The sequence below is a fragment of the Buceros rhinoceros genome, unplaced genomic scaffold (genome assembly GCF_000710305.1).
Source record: "Buceros rhinoceros silvestris isolate BGI_N320 unplaced genomic scaffold, ASM71030v1 scaffold33685, whole genome shotgun sequence".
NCBI lineage: Eukaryota > Metazoa > Chordata > Aves > Bucerotiformes > Bucerotidae > Buceros > Buceros rhinoceros.
Genome location: NW_010412827.1, coordinates 4779 through 19323, shown reverse-complemented (window position 1 = coordinate 19323; position 14545 = coordinate 4779). Strand labels below are relative to the sequence as shown.

The 14545-nt window shown below is 51.5% G+C and overlaps 2 protein-coding genes across 2 annotated transcripts; one reads left to right on the top strand and one right to left on the bottom strand.

The window, feature by feature from the left end:
- Window positions 1-2932: 2932 nt before the first annotated feature.
- On the top strand, window positions 2933-9407 carry THEGL (theg spermatid protein-like). Its single transcript, XM_010136540.1, has 8 exons — window positions 2933-2940; window positions 4190-4321; window positions 5679-5685; window positions 6017-6108; window positions 6422-6542; window positions 8026-8157; window positions 8658-8833; window positions 9293-9407. Exons 1-8 carry the CDS (start codon window positions 2933-2935, stop codon window positions 9405-9407), a joined length of 783 nt encoding a protein of 260 aa, XP_010134842.1.
- Window positions 9408-11708: 2301 nt separating this feature from the next.
- On the bottom strand, window positions 11709-14403 carry HOPX (HOP homeobox). Its single transcript, XM_010136539.1, has 2 exons — window positions 14260-14403; window positions 11709-11786 (listed from the first exon to the last, which is right to left on the bottom strand). Exons 1-2 carry the CDS (start codon window positions 14401-14403, stop codon window positions 11709-11711), a joined length of 222 nt encoding a protein of 73 aa, XP_010134841.1.
- Window positions 14404-14545: the final 142 nt, after the last annotated feature.

Genomic DNA, 14545 nt, shown 5'->3' with positions numbered 1-14545 from the left:
GTGGCAGTTGCGGCCATCGGGGCGCGCGGGTCCCCGAATCGCGCCGGGTTTCCCCCCAGCGCCGGCGTCGCCGCTTCGCTGGTTTCCCTGTCGCCTCCCCCGTGCCCGCCGTTAAAACGTGGGCGCCTGTTCTGTTCTGCGAAGTCCCAGTGTGACGATGCTGCTGCTTCTCCGCTGAGGCTCTCAGGACGTGCCCTTGAAGCCGCTGAGGGCAGTGATAAGGGGTAGCGACACTGAGCCGGGGGGAGCCTGCAGGGCAGCAGCGGCCGCTGGTGCTCATCCCAGGAGGAGGGCTCTGGTGGAGGGATGAGGGGCTGCTGAGGGTGCGCCGTCCTGCAGCCCTGGGGGCTGCCAGCACCCCCGGTGAGGAGCAGCCCCTGGAGAGGAGCACCTCGTGTGCCAGTGCATTGCTATGCTGCTGTACTGGGAAGGCACCGGGGAAAACAGTACGAGTAACTGCCAAGCATTTGGATCCTGAGGAGATGCACAAGCTTCGTCTGCCTTGTGATTATTTCACACCGAAGAGCAGGCAGCCCAGCCGGCAGGCGTTAACCAAGCTTTTAAATTGACCTCTTCTTGTCTTTGCAGTTTCTTGTCACTTGTCTGCGTGCTCACACAACAGGTAAGAAACCAAGTAAGAGCCCTGGGCTCCTGGCTGGGTGTCCAGGCGGTGCTCCACGTCCTTTGGGGAGGGCTTGGTTGGGGATTTACGCCAAGCAGCAAGTTGATACATCAGATGACGTTGTGATAAACACGCAGAGGAAGTGATGCCTAGCTCTGCCCTTCCCCTTGCTTCTCGTGACAAACAGCATCTGACCATCCTGCCCGTTCAAAACGGAAGCTGTGACCCTTTGCTTTACAAGGAATTGGTCTCAAAGGGAGTTGATGTCCCGTAAGCAATGAGTCTGTGTGAGCCCAAGCAAGAGGGGAAGAGTTTCTGTGTCTGGCTGCTGCAAGGCCTCATTTTTCCCTGCTGGGAAGGCTCCCTCACAGCTGTCCCCATGTCAGTGAGGTGGCTTAACACCTAGTTGCAGAGCTGCTGCAGGTGCATCCTGTGTGGGGATACCTGTCTGTAGTTTTTGCTGTGATAAAAGAGTAGAAAGGTTTTTTGTGGTTTTTGCTTTTGTAATTAGAGAAGAAAACCCAACCATAATGATTGTCAAGTGAGTTGAAGGACCTGAGGGACCTGATTTGGACTTACCTATGGGGTTATGTTTAGCCAGTTCTGTCACCCAGTGATACCCCCCTCTCACGGGGTAGGGGAATCGGGAAAAGGAAAGGAGACCTGTGGGAAAATGGAAACATTTAATAAAATAGTATTAGGGGGAGTCAATTATTATTTTAATAGTGACAGTAGTAGAAAGTACACAAAGTTATATTCGGCCAATGCAGTGGTTGTGAGCTGCGCGCTCCCAGCAGCGAATCTTACACGTCAGGCACTGCGAGCACCACAGCTCCAGTGAAAGCACAATGGTCAGAGCAAACAGGAGAGTAGGCCTTGGGAGCAGAGTGACCGGTGAGACCCTCCAAGGAAGGCAGCCATCAGGAGCAGAGGCCATCCCCGGTAAACTGCCTAGTGTGTAGTGAGTGGGATGTTTATGGTGTGGAACACTTCTGTTGGCCAGCCCGGGTCAGCTGCCCCTGGCTCTCACTCCTTCGAGCTTTAGCACCTGGCTAACTCAAAACTGCTAAAGACCTTGATACTGTGGAGACCCACGTGTCATGCTGGCCACAGGTGAAAACGAAGTGTCTGACCAACTTTATTCCCACTGAGTCAGGTGCTGCAGCCTTCTCCAAATTTCAGCTTCCCTGAATAGAAGATGGATTGTATGATTCTATCCCAGTGAAACCAGGACAGAGTGACTTGTTCCTTGGCTGGGTTTTGATCCAAGCTTTGCACAGTAGCATCCAAGGCAGTGGTGTGGGGCACTAGGGCCACGTCCACTTTGTGGTAGCTTTGGCTGTGACTATGTGGTGCATCTGTGCCAGCGGTGGAGGGAAAGTGATGAGCTTACCTGCAGGTAGAGGGTGCCAGCTCTGCCACACAGCTAGGCTGAGGCGGGGACCTCCGCCTGGTAATCCCCCTTCCACCTTGGCAAGGAAAGGCCTCTGGGGAATGAACAGCTTAAACTGTTTTTGGGTCCTGAAATGACGGCTGCCTTCCAGAGCATGTCCTGTCTTGAACTGGTGGCAGGGGGCCAAAGTCCCGTGGGCAATTATCTCTGTGAGATCTCAGTGGGAGCTGTGTTTGCGGTGTTGTGACTGGTGATCAGGCATGATGGGGAGATAAACCAGCAGGCATCTTACAGGGAGTGGAAGGATGCTCTAAGAGCAGCCTGCCAGTGCAAGGGTGCCTTCGGTGCTGAGCTCTCTGGCAAGCATTTGCTGGGGCTCAGAGTGTGACTAGAGGTATCAGCCCCATCAGAGAAACCACAGCTTTGTCCCCGAAGCACAGACTGTTTTCTGTCAGCAAACATTTCTCTTTGTTGGTGTCCTGGCTCCTCTCTAGGGCAGTGCTGCCTTATTGCTGGGTGATACTGAGCAGGGAAGCAATGCCCTGGGCTTTCACCTCTGTGCTTTTTCCATGGTGTGGCACTTCCACAGCTGCCCGCACCGTGTGATTGTTCCCCAGCTGGCTGGGGTCCGGCACCTGCAGCCCCAGCGTGGGGCTGTGGGCTTGGTTGGTGACATCAGGGAGTGCTGCTACTAGGGCACAGACCATGTGTATTCCTGTGTCCCTATAGCATCTAAGAACTCTGTGCTAAATGGACTGAAACAGAATGATGAATAAAATAACGTCTACACCTGTGCTCCTAAAGCCACGTGGGAACAGTGCCGTCTCCATGGTGCCACGAGGGCGTTGATAACAAAGAGATCTTACAGTGGGGTGAGAACCGCAAATTTGTGTTTCTGCAATCCAAGACATAGCACCATGGGCTGGTGAGTTCACCAGATCAAATAGGTGCAAAGTTACTCTGAGAGATCCCGTAAACACACAGTCTCAATGGATGCCTCGCAAAGGCAGGGGGACTCAAGAGTGTTTTGGCTTTGAGTACAGCAGTAACTGCTTTCTGCTTTGTTGGTTTAACTGTATGTTTTATGGCACATTACAAATTTTGTAATCTTCTGCAGTTTTGACAGGATACAAGAACTTGCAGAACCCAAGAAAGCAGATTGCGTAAACGATCCCAGGTAAGGAGGCACCCAGACAGCCCTTGCTTGAGGGCTGGGGACTGATGGGGCCTCAGCTGGTGCAGACGCTTTGCCTTTGACTTGCTACTGCTTTCTTCTTAAGAGCAGAAGTGGCTCAAAACCCCCCAGATTAAGGTGTTCAGTGCATGAGGGTTTCTCCTCAGTTTACTCTTTCTTGTTTTTGATCTGAAAACTGGGCTTAACCTGAGTCTTGCCTTTGCTGCCCCAGCTGAGCTGTCCCATTGAGATGTTTCGGGTAGGATGGTGCTGTGGCACGAGAAGGCTGGACCTCACTGTAGCCACAGAAGGACACAGTCCAGCTTTAGGAACGGAGTTGCTGTGGGCATTACAGGGTCAAGCTATGGCTTGACAAGCCAGAACAACAGTCTCTTGATAATGTCTCTTCTCCACTGTCTGAATGGGTGTCACTGTTCTCAAAAAAGGCTCCACAAACCCGTTGTCTTGCTGTTCCCTGTCTCACTACCCCGGTACCCTCTCCCACCGTGGCATCTCTCTCTGTGGGGGATGAGCAACTCCGGATTTGCCCTAGGCATAGGAGAGTAGCCATGAACGTGCTGCAAAACCTCACCCGCTTTCCATGGCACGCCCTGACCATAACATTATTATTATTTTTACTGTCATACCTGCGGTGTAGTTAGGTGGTAATGGTGAGGTAAGAAAAATGCTATCATGAAACTCCCCCGGGGGTTTCAGACATGTAATGAAACGACCCTTTCTGCACAACCACTGGTAACTGTAAACCAGACTCATGACTTGAAGGCTCTTTCTTTTTGATTGGCAACAACCACCTGGACAGTGTTAGGAAATTCAGTGCCAAAGAAGCTGAGTTCTCAGGAGATGACAGTGGCACTTCACAGCTGTGGGGAGCCTTAGAGCATGTGTCTGTCCCATCCTAGACAGAGAAGGATAACACCAGCAAGCACGTTTCACCCTTTGGCGTGTTTCTAAAGTTTCACACCCTTGCTGTTCTTTCTAGGCTTGTGTGGGGAAACCAAGAGACGATCTGGACCCTTTCGCGGGGTGTTGTGACAGCTCGACTATCCCCGAGAATAGTGGCACTGGCCAAGCCCAAGAAAGATTTTAGCAAGCACCAGTGCAGGTTAGTGATGTGGCAGCACATCCTGGGGAAGGAGGAAGGTCAGAGGATGCTCTCTAATCAGGAGGATGTGCTGGCTCCCAGGGGAAGGGGAGATGCCATCTCCTCTCTTGCCACTGCTGCCCCACAGGGAGCTCCATGCCACTGAGACCCACCAGGGTGTTGGAACAGGGGCCATCTGTAGCATGGAAGAAAGTGCTGTGGGAGTATAGTTACCCTCAGAGCTTTACTTCCAAAATGAGGAGGAACTGGGGGGATGCTAGGTTTTGGTGCCCTTTAATTTCCTCATATCCACTTTCTGGCTGTGGGAAAGGCTCCTGCAATATGTGGTGGTTGCTGGTCTGATTAGAGCTCTGGGTTCAGATCAACTGCCATAGGAGCCAGCCTTGATCTCAGTCTCCAAGCACACGGGATCATGTTCTTCTGCTGTAACAAAAAACCCAAACCAACAGCTCTGCCTCAGCTTGGAAGCAAAGACGTCACGTGCATGCATGCATGCCACGATGGAAATATATGTGTGTCACACCTGTGTGTACAGAGGGACTCTGTGTCCCTAGAGTGTTCCTGTCTGTACTGGGGCTGATGCAGCCCAGCCAGGCACCTGGACACACCTGGTGATCTTCTGCATCCTCTTGGAGCCTAAATCTAAAGCATAAAGGTTAGGAAGTGCTAAATCCTGCAGTATCCTGCAGTAGAAATATCCTGCAGTATGCTGCAGAGAAATCCTGCAGTAGAAATATCCTGCAGTATCCTGCAGAGAAATCCTGCAGTATCCTGCTGGCTGGAAGGAACCCAGGTCTCTTTCCTTGAGTTAAACTTCTGCTGTCACTGTTGTGAAAAACTAGTCCATATGTGGGAATAGGAGTGAAAAATGATGTAAAGGATGTAAACTTCAGTTGTGCTGGATGATACTGCATTACCTGAAGCAACTCGTCTGTAGCCCTGTTGGAGGGGATGAAGCTCCTTTAGAGACAGAATAATGGTTGCTAGTCTGTAAGAAGTCCTGGCAATGAGAATGGAGATTAAACAGTGTTGCACTCCTGGCTTTCCTCTACCTGGAGGGATGTCAATACATGCATGTCTGCAGTTTTCTCTCCTCTGCCTCTGTCATCAGCTGAGAGTCTCTCATCCTCTTGAGAGCTTCTGCCTCTGACTAAGAGTGGCCATCTGACAGCCCTTCCTGCCTTTTTTGCTCAACTTTTCCCTGGCGATGACAGGTACCTTCTAACAGTTGTGGCTGATTGAAAGCTGGATGAACAGGCACTAGGAAGACTGGAGAGATCTCAAGATGAGAGGAGTTGCAAGAGCATGAGGTGCTATTGAGCCATTGAAACAAAATTCTGTCTAATTTGGCAGAGCTGAACAATAGAGGTGCTGCCAGATTTGTGTGGTGGAGTGACTTCTTGAAATGGTCCAGGGAAAGTCCTGGACTTTGAAAGCAGTGCACTGAGAGTGCTTGAAAGAGGACTCTGTATATGCAAACAGCATTTACCTTTAAAGTCAGGAAATCTCAGGTGTAAATGCCTGTTTGTTCATGGCTTTTCCGTGTGCACTGGTACCAGCTTTTGTACATTCAGCAGGCAGGGATGTTTAACCAGAATCTGCCAGGATCATGTTTTCTGTCCGTTGCCTTTTATTAACTCTCTGTGCTGTTCTTCAAGATGCCTGTTCTTGTACGGCTGTGGACGAGAATCAACTATCTGGGAGCGTCCACTGCTAGAGGATTTTGGCTTCCCTTCTGATCGGCTGCTGAAGTTGTCTGAACCTAAAAAATACCAGGCTGCTTACCTGGAGCAAAGGTGAGAGGCCAGGAAGCCTGTAGGGTGCTATAGGTAGGCCTTTGGGTCTTGTAGCAACAGTGCGGCTGCGAAGTAATAAATACAGAACAGAGAATGGGTATAAAGAGGTCAATGTGCAGAGCAGGAACTCTGCTGGGTTTAGGACCACTGAACTCTCTCTCATGGGATTGAGTGGGTTCTATGCTGGAAATGGCCACAGGACAAAGCGGCCTTCCACTGCAGCAGACTTGAGGCTTAAATATCGCAGCTGCCACCTGGTTTAACCATTGCGGGCAAATATCTGTGGGTAGTGGTGCCATGACTCTGCTTCCAGACCTCACCAGTCCCCTGAGTGGCCTGTGTCACCAGCTGCACTGAGGTATAAAGCCTCTCCACGGATCCTGGAGCTTGCCCAACCAAAGAAGCTGCACCCAGATTTCCTGCCGGCCAGAGAGGTGAGGAGGTAGTTGAGTGAAATTTGGAGGGGACAGCGATGTAACAAACTGTCTTGAGTTTTTACACCCTGTACCCTGCCCCTGGATATGCCCAGTGTGTGCGATGAAGGGGAAGAGCCCTCTGGTTCTGGTAGGGTTTGTGATACTGAGAGAAGCTGCTTTTTTGGAGTGAGATGCTGTCTTTGAAAATCTCCCTGCTGAGAGGCAGAAAACAGCCAGGCTGGAACAGTCCAGAATAGCAGAGAGCCAAGGGAGGCATCTGGGCTGCATCCACTGACAAAGCAGCCTGGGAAAGTGGAGAAGCCTGGTGGGAATGGCCTGTTTAGCTCCTAGGGAGTACAGTCGTGTTTGTGGTTGGGCAGTTGTGCTCAAATCTGTGTATACAGGGGACATGAGCCTGCAAACACTATGTGTGTTTTGACAGTGTTTTACTGGAAGCCGAATTTAGATAGGTATTTCTGAACTTGCTCCTTTTAGGCAGGCCATTGCTTTGGCAGGGGTGAAAGGGCTCGGGGCAATCTCAGATTACCATGGCAAAGGCTGTCTTCTGGCTGTGGTCTCTGGGCTGGGAAATACGGGAGATTGTGCTGGAGCAGGCCTTGGCATCAGTAACCCTCTGAAAAACAGGGGAAGAAGTTCCATGCTGGAGCAGTAATCACTTTTGCTGTAGGAATACAGCTAACTGCACCAGCACTTTTACCCCAGAATCTGAGCGTCTCTCCTTAGCAGGGAAATTATTTGATTCAGCCAGGAAGATGAATGTGAAAAACACGTTTTTGGAAGAAATTTCTCTGCATTTTTACCTGGCTACAGACTGTCATTACAGGCATTCCTCTCCTGGTTATGAGTGGGCAACAGCTGGGAAGAAGACTAATACTGGCTAAGACATGCAAATCCCAACAGCGCTAGAATTACCTTATAGTTCAGGTGAAAGAAAAAGAATGGGTGCTGCGAAAGTAAGAGTGCTCCTTCCTGTGACCATGTGTCCTGGGTTCGGCTAGGATAGGGTTAATTTCCGTAGCCAGGATAGCCGGACCGAACCAGCCAATGGGACGTTTGATACCATACTGATGTCATGCCCAGTCTACATAAGGGAGGGCTGGCTGGAGAGGACACGTGGTGTCAGACAACGGTGTGGCTCGGCGGTGGCAGCAGCAGTAAGCAGTGCGTTGCGTATCACTCGCTTTATTAGAGCTGTCACTAGTGTTTTCCCTCTCTTTGTCCTCTTCAGGTAAACTCTGCTTATCTTGATAACCCACACAGCTTTACTTTTATGCTCTTTTCTCCTCCACTTCCTTCCCCAGGGTGGGGCGGGATGGTGGTAGGAAGGAGTGAGCAAGTGGCTACATGGTCCTTAGTTGCCAGCTGGGTTCAAACCATGACGCTGTGTCTGCAGAGGAAGGGTGCTCCCTGTGGAGAGCTGTGGGCTGCTGTGGACCAGCTCCAAGCCTGCACATCCCTCCCCCGTTCTGAACCCATGCAGGTGCCAACGCGTGTTGCAAACACTCCTGCCTTGGTCAGAGCATCCTCACGGTTACAGCATCTGGCAGAGCCCCGGGTCAGGAAGGAGACCTGCTGCTACGAGCACAGCTTTCTTGAGTCTGTCATTCGTCCGGTAAGGCAGCGTCACCCAGGACCATGCATGGGAGGGACGCTGGGCGGAGGGGCGGGCACGGTTGCTCAGTTGCTCATGGCTCTCTTCATGGCAGCTCTGGATGTGCTGCTGTCCGTGAGACTGCTGCTTCCTCGGCTGGAGGGCAGGACTTGTCCTCCATCCGGAGCATGAACTGACTTCCAGCAGGCATCCCCAGAGAGCGACACACCTACGCCTAGCCTGCAGCTGTGGGGATGGGGAGAGATGGACAAGTGTCTAATTGGGATCTCCAGTGCCGGGGGATGGGTTGGGCAAAGTGCTATGAGTAAGGGGAGGCTGGAGGGCAGGTTGTGGGACTGCCCAGCAGTGATTTCTCCTTCCACGGCTCATCTGGTGGATTTGGACAGCATTGTGTCCCATCTATGTGTGAACAGTGGCTGTGAACCTGGGTACACTGAGTTGCAGACTGTTCACCCTTGAAGGCTAGGAGCACCTGTGAGGACCTTCCCATTCTTCCACAGGTTTCCAAGTTGGCTCAGCAGGCAATTGCGAGCCCTCGGACCCTGGAGTTGGCTACGGCAAAAAGGTTGCATCCTGACTACGTGCCTCTGCGGGATGCTGCGTGGCCAGTGACGAAGGCTGCAAAGCACGCGGTGACCACACCAAGGCTTGTGGAACTGGCCCAGCCTTGCAAAAGGTAGGTGCAGCTTCCCTGCCATGGGGGAATGGTCAGCTGTCAGCCCATTTTTGTGCAGGCCGTGGCACCTTGTTGAGCTGCGTTTGGCCGCTGTGATTAATCCACTGCTATTCCACTTCCCGAATGCGTGGATTTTATATGGCTGGGTGTGCTGATGCTGCATGAATTGCATGCTGCCCAGCCTGATCCGCTGGTCTCAGCCTGGGCTGCAGGAAGCGCTGGGTAGAATGTTTCACAGAGCAGGGGAACGCCTGGATCTAGTGGCTGTGACAGCTTCAGTGAGAGTTGGGGCATCCCCTCTCACTAGAGTTCTAGTGACAGCAGCGAAGACATGACTGCGGTTGTCCTCCCTTGACAGGGAAGGGCAGGACTCAGGTGGAGGTGTGTTAGCTGGCAGGCAAATTTGAGAGCTGGCCTTCCTCCGGTAGGAATTGTCCACCTCTGTCTTCGCTTCCCCAGGCCTACTATGGACTTGGCTCGATTCAACCCAGACGCGTTCACAGTAAAGGAGACTGCTAAGAAGGCAACTTGTTCTGCTCGGATTCAAGAACTGGCTTGTCCAATTAAGCGCTGAGCTCCCTCAGAAACAGCCTGCTGCTCGTGCCAGCTGTGCCCCATCACCCCTTGGAACATCACCCTCTTCAGGCTGTGCCTTGGCTGGAAAACCTACTTGAGCAATGGTGTGGAGGCAACACCCAGCAGGAACACTTTCTTATGAGCAGACGCTTTTACTGGGCTTCTCTGGGGAGTTAAATAAAATGGCCATTCCTTAAGAACAAAACAGTCACCACAGGAAATGAGAAGAAGTTAACCTAATGTGGGAAGCCTCTCTCCCAGGATGGGGTATGTCTGGAATTTATCACTGTTCTTAATTTTTTCTCTGTAATAGTTAAAGAGGTGATGAAACAACTGCTGGGGAAAGCCACCGCAGAAACTGTTCTTTTCACGTAAGGAAGTGGGGCAAACCAAAGCCAGTGGCACACATTAGCTGATGCAACACAGTTCCTGACCTTGGGTTTCAAAATTTTTGCTAAAGGTTACAGATCTTCTTATTGACGCTCAAAGTTTTGTGCTTGTGACAGAAGTAGAAACGCAGAAGGTGGCAAAATTCCAGATCCAGGGCTGGATTTGATAAGGTGCAAAGCCTTAGTACAGACTTGGGAAAAGCTGGTGTGGCATGCGCATTGAGTTGGTGTGAATTTGTGGCCCATTTGCTCAAATGCCTGGAGAACAGATGCAGCCTTTTGCTTTGCGGGCATGTTTGATACAAGTTACACAGGTGGGCTAAATCTGTGTGGTTCACGTATTCTGTTGTGTGGCCCTGGGCAAAATAGTGGGGCTCTGCATTGGGATTTTTGGAATCTAACTCAAAAAAGCAGAGTTCCCCTCGATGTAAGGGAGAAGGCACAGCACAAAAAATAAGAAGAAAACAGGTATCGGTGCCAGACTCTGCAGAACAAACTCTGAGCTCCAGTCGGGTCTGAGGGTGAGTCAGTTTGGCAGCTGGGTTGCAGGGGAACAACGCAGCCCGTGTGGGTGATGGCGCAGGAAGGTTGCTTTTATCTGTTTCCTGTGAGTTTGGTGCGCTTTGCACTTGCAGCCCAACCACTGGTGAAGGGATGGAGATTCTGAGCAAGAGAGATACTCTCCAGCAAGGGACAAAAGCCATAAATGAAAGCATGTAGCACTTTCAGTGCCAGTGTATCTTAATCTTCCCTGCGTTCAGCTGGTTCTCCTTCCAAAGGAGTAGAGGCAGGTGACCACAAACCAGAAGAGGATTAATCAGAGGATCCACTAATTGATTCAATAATCCACTAAGCAGAGGATTTTTGAACCTTTTTGAACAAGGTAAGGTCACTGGTTATTTTTTAGCCCATTTTGTTATATATAGGTTGTCCTATACCAGGATGGATGAGAGTTTGGGCTTTGTGCGAGAGCCCCAGCTCAACTCTGCCCTCAGGCTTGAGAATGGCTGGAAGGAGACGGATCTGCTCCCCCACACCCTGCAGGTGAACCCTGGCACCACCAGCCTCTGCCACCTTGGGGAGTGGGGGGTGTGTGTGTGGGGGTGGGCTGCCATGGATGGAACTGGGGGTGCCCTAGAAGAGGAAGCTGCCCATGACTGTAGGTTATTCTTGTGTGAAGAGGGAAAACCCACAGTGCCCGCTGAGGCTGCCTTAGAGAAGTGTTGCCCTCCCAGGCGAAGGAGTCAGCCTCCTGCCATTGGGGCGGGGAGCACAAGCAGGGACGTAACACAGATCCTCTCATCAAAAAACTGGTTTTTTATTAAAGCATTGGAGGAAAAAAAGACCTGTTCTTTCCCTTTGCTGACCTTTAACAGAAACGTGAGAAGTGCGTTCAAGGGGTTTGGCTTCACCTGGCGATGGTGTAGGCACTCAGTTTACCAATATCCGGAGCTGACTCAGGCATCTTGAGCTAAGCGAGATCACCTGAACAACACATCTGGTTTTCCAGGTGCCCTTCTCTCTGGATGAGCTGTGTATTAAGGGTAGCACATACACATTGCCTCTGGAGATCGTAAGGCAAATAAATGTTTTTATCCCCCTTCTATGTTTGAACCTTCTGTGGCAGCTTTTCTTCAAGCTTGGGACAAGGGTGTGAGATTTCCTTGCCCTGTGCAGCCTCTGTTAATGGATGAGAATCACCGGAGAGGTTATGCAGCCATCAGAAGCTGTATACACATATATTTATATTTTTTCCTGGTTATGTACATTTTAAATAAAACATGTTAAATAGCAGGGTATCACTTTGTATCTCAAAACCTATTGCAACAGAAGAACCTCAAGGAAACCCACTCTGAAGAGCTTCACTTCACCATCATTTACAGCAGGCATGGGGATTGGAGCAGCATCCTCTAGTCCCTGACAGATCCACTTTCTGAGGGCAGCCCTTCAGACTTCCTCCACTCTGCCAGGCGCTGCTTGAACCATTTCTAGAGAAAAGAAAACAGAGACAGTGCAGTGAGCTGAGCGAACCCTCCAGATAACCTTGCTGTGGGTGCAGGTCTGGTCACCACGTGGGACCAGGCGAGGGAAGCTCATGGTCCTGCTGTCTTGTAGCAAGGGGCTGCACTGTTCCCAGGCAGTACAGACAGCGGGTCAGCTGCTCCCGTGTGTGTGCACCTCGTTCACACTCGTTTCTCTTGCTCACTTCAGACCTTGACAGCACGGGTGGGTCCTCATGGTATTACTGTGAGGTTTTTCTTGCAAATAGAGTAAGAGATTGGCTAAGGAGCTGCTGAATGGTGTCTAGAGCAGTGAGACAATCACTGCAGGTCCAAAAATAACAGGACTCAAAAGTTAACCTGCCTCAGAGAGGATGAGAGGGACAACGCAGTGGCTCTCAACAATTTTAAGGACAGACAGATTTAAAAAATGGGTTAAAAATTATCTTAGTCTTCAAAGCAGTATGCATGGCTATGTTATTCTGTAGTAACTTAGCATCTCTAAGCCAATTCCCAGAGCTGCTCCTGTGACTTGAAGAGACCTGCAGTTTCCAATGTGAGGTAAAATGCAGCTGGATAAAGCCACAATTCTTCCGTAAGAAGAGATAAAACTCACGTGTGCCGGAAGCACAGCTCAGCCTTTTGTTTGGGAATGTGCCTGTGATTCGCTTTGTTGCCGCTCACTTTGTTGCTATATTTGTTCATGGCTATTTTTGAAGCTATTGTGGTCCGGAATGATACAACCACGGCGCTCTCTGCAAGTGGCTCTGGCACTAGTGCTGCCTTGGACCACATCCAGTCAGATGATTGCCTGCCTAGACTCCTCCCAAACATTTCGCTTCCTGTCCTAAACTGTGGTCTCCTGTTGACTCAGTACCATTTTGAGTTCCAATTTTGCTAAATTTTTTATTAAACCGGCTGCTATATCTAGCCAATAAAGCACTCCAGATGTCAGAAGTGATGATTCTCTGCGTCAGACGCAATGCAGGCGCTTTGCAGCTCACCATCCCGGTAATGATCCTGTCCCTAACGTGACCTTCGTCTCAAGAGCACCCTGGATTCGTGGAAAAAGATGGCTATCAGAGAAGATCTTAAGACATCTCCAGAGGTGTCCTAGGCATGCACGGCCTGCGTTTACAATATGCTTTAGGAAAAAAAAAAGAATGGAGCAGTGCCATTTCTAAGGCAGAAAAGGTATTTCGGGGGTACTGCTTCCTTGCTGCCTCAGACAGGCAGAAGTGCCAGCGTACCTGCCTGTCACCAAAGCACACTGGAGCAGGGGTCTCTCTTTCCGCTCCAGCCGAGGACTATCGGTACAGTGGATGTTATACCAGCATCCTGCCCTGGGAGAGGCTAAATGCTGGCACTGCCTGCTCAGCCGTCATACCCCTTTGGCTTTGCCCAGGAGGAGCCAGGCTTGGCAGCTCTCTGCAAAAGCTCACTATCTTTTCAGCAGGTTGGATTTCTTTTCTATACCCGTCAATGCTGCTGTGGGTCCAGCAGCTTATAAAACAGCTGCATCAAAAATGGCTGCACTGCACCCTGAAGGAATTGGAAAGTTGCTGCTTGTTTCTGAAGCCCAGGGTAGCCTGCAGTCAGCCAGATGGAGCACAGGGCTTGGTGGAAGTCCCAGACAGTGGTAGTTTGTCCCTTTGGAGGAACATTTGAAGGCCTCTGTGTCTCCTGGAGAGGCTGACAGATTTGCCTGACGTCTGGGCTTGGGGATGTTGAAGTAGCTAATTGCAGAGAAGGGGCCAGTGTGTACAGCCCGCGCACATCCCACAGCATGTACAGCAGGCGTTGCATCGAGTCTGTCTCTGTTTTAAAATGACTGTAGTTTCTTCAGACCATAAAGCTAGCAGTGGTTTGGGCGCCTGAGACTATCAGAAATGAGTTGGAAGGAAAGGAGAGCTTGCATGGTTTGTGTATTCAGAGGGCTCCATGGCCAGCCAGAGACCCTCGGTCTCCAAGCCCAGGCTGGGGCTGGGGCTCCTGGGCAGGGGCAAGGATCCCAGTGGGTCACAGGGCTGCTGGACAGCGGGCACAGGATGGCAGTGGGATGAAGGGGCTGCGATTACAGAGAAGAGGCTGTGGGGATGCAGGAAGGAGGTGGTGTACAGCGAGGTGTGGTGGGTGGTGCGCTGTGGGGTAAGGGCGCACTGGGGATTGCAGAGGTGCAGAGGAGACTTGTGGGTGTGGTAAGGAGTATGCAGGGTGCAGAGTGGTGCAGGGAGTGCAAGTGGGGAGCTTATGGGACACAGAGGGGTGCAGGGGGTGAGTGGGAGCACGAGAGGTGCAGGGGGTGCAGTAGGAAGCACGTGGGGAGACAGGAGGGTGCGGAGGGTATGGTAGGGAGCTGGGGGCAGGAGAGGCAGGAGATGCGAGGGGAGTGCGTGGGGTGCAGAAACATGCAGGGGGAGCAGGGCTGGTGCCAAGGCAAGGGCGAGGGGCATGCACTCACCAGGGTCTGCTCCTCGGAGAGCCCAGTCTCGGCTGCGATGAGGCACAGCGTCGTGGGGTCAGGATGCTTGTTCACCTTGCAGAAGTTATACTCCAGGATCTCCAGCTGCTCCTCAGTGGGAGTCACCGGCTTCTCCGAGGCCATCTCCTCCTGGGGCAGGGCTATGGGGCCAGGCACTGTGGAGAGGGGCTGGTGTCATTGCCCCAGCTTGCAGTGGCCAGGGGGGCCATACCTGCTGAAACCCACATTTTCCATCCCCATCCCCACCAGCTCCTGCCCCCCGGTG

Bases quoted from the DNA above. Each gene is read 5' to 3' on its own strand.
- THEGL (XM_010136540.1), top strand. The intron at 6,543-8,025 runs GTGAGGAGGTAG...GAACCCATGCAG, and splicing joins ATTTCCTGCCGGCCAGAGAG to GTGCCAACGCGTGTTGCAAA. The intron at 8,834-9,292 runs GTAGGTGCAGCT...TCGCTTCCCCAG, and splicing joins CTGGCCCAGCCTTGCAAAAG to GCCTACTATGGACTTGGCTC.
- HOPX (XM_010136539.1), bottom strand. From the start codon at position 14,403: ATGGCCTCGGAGAAGCCGGTGACTCCCACTGAGGAGCAGCTGGAGATC. The intron at 11,787-14,259 runs GTGAGTGCATGC...TCTTTTCTCTAG, and splicing joins TCTCCGAGGAGCAGACCCTG to AAATGGTTCAAGCAGCGCCT.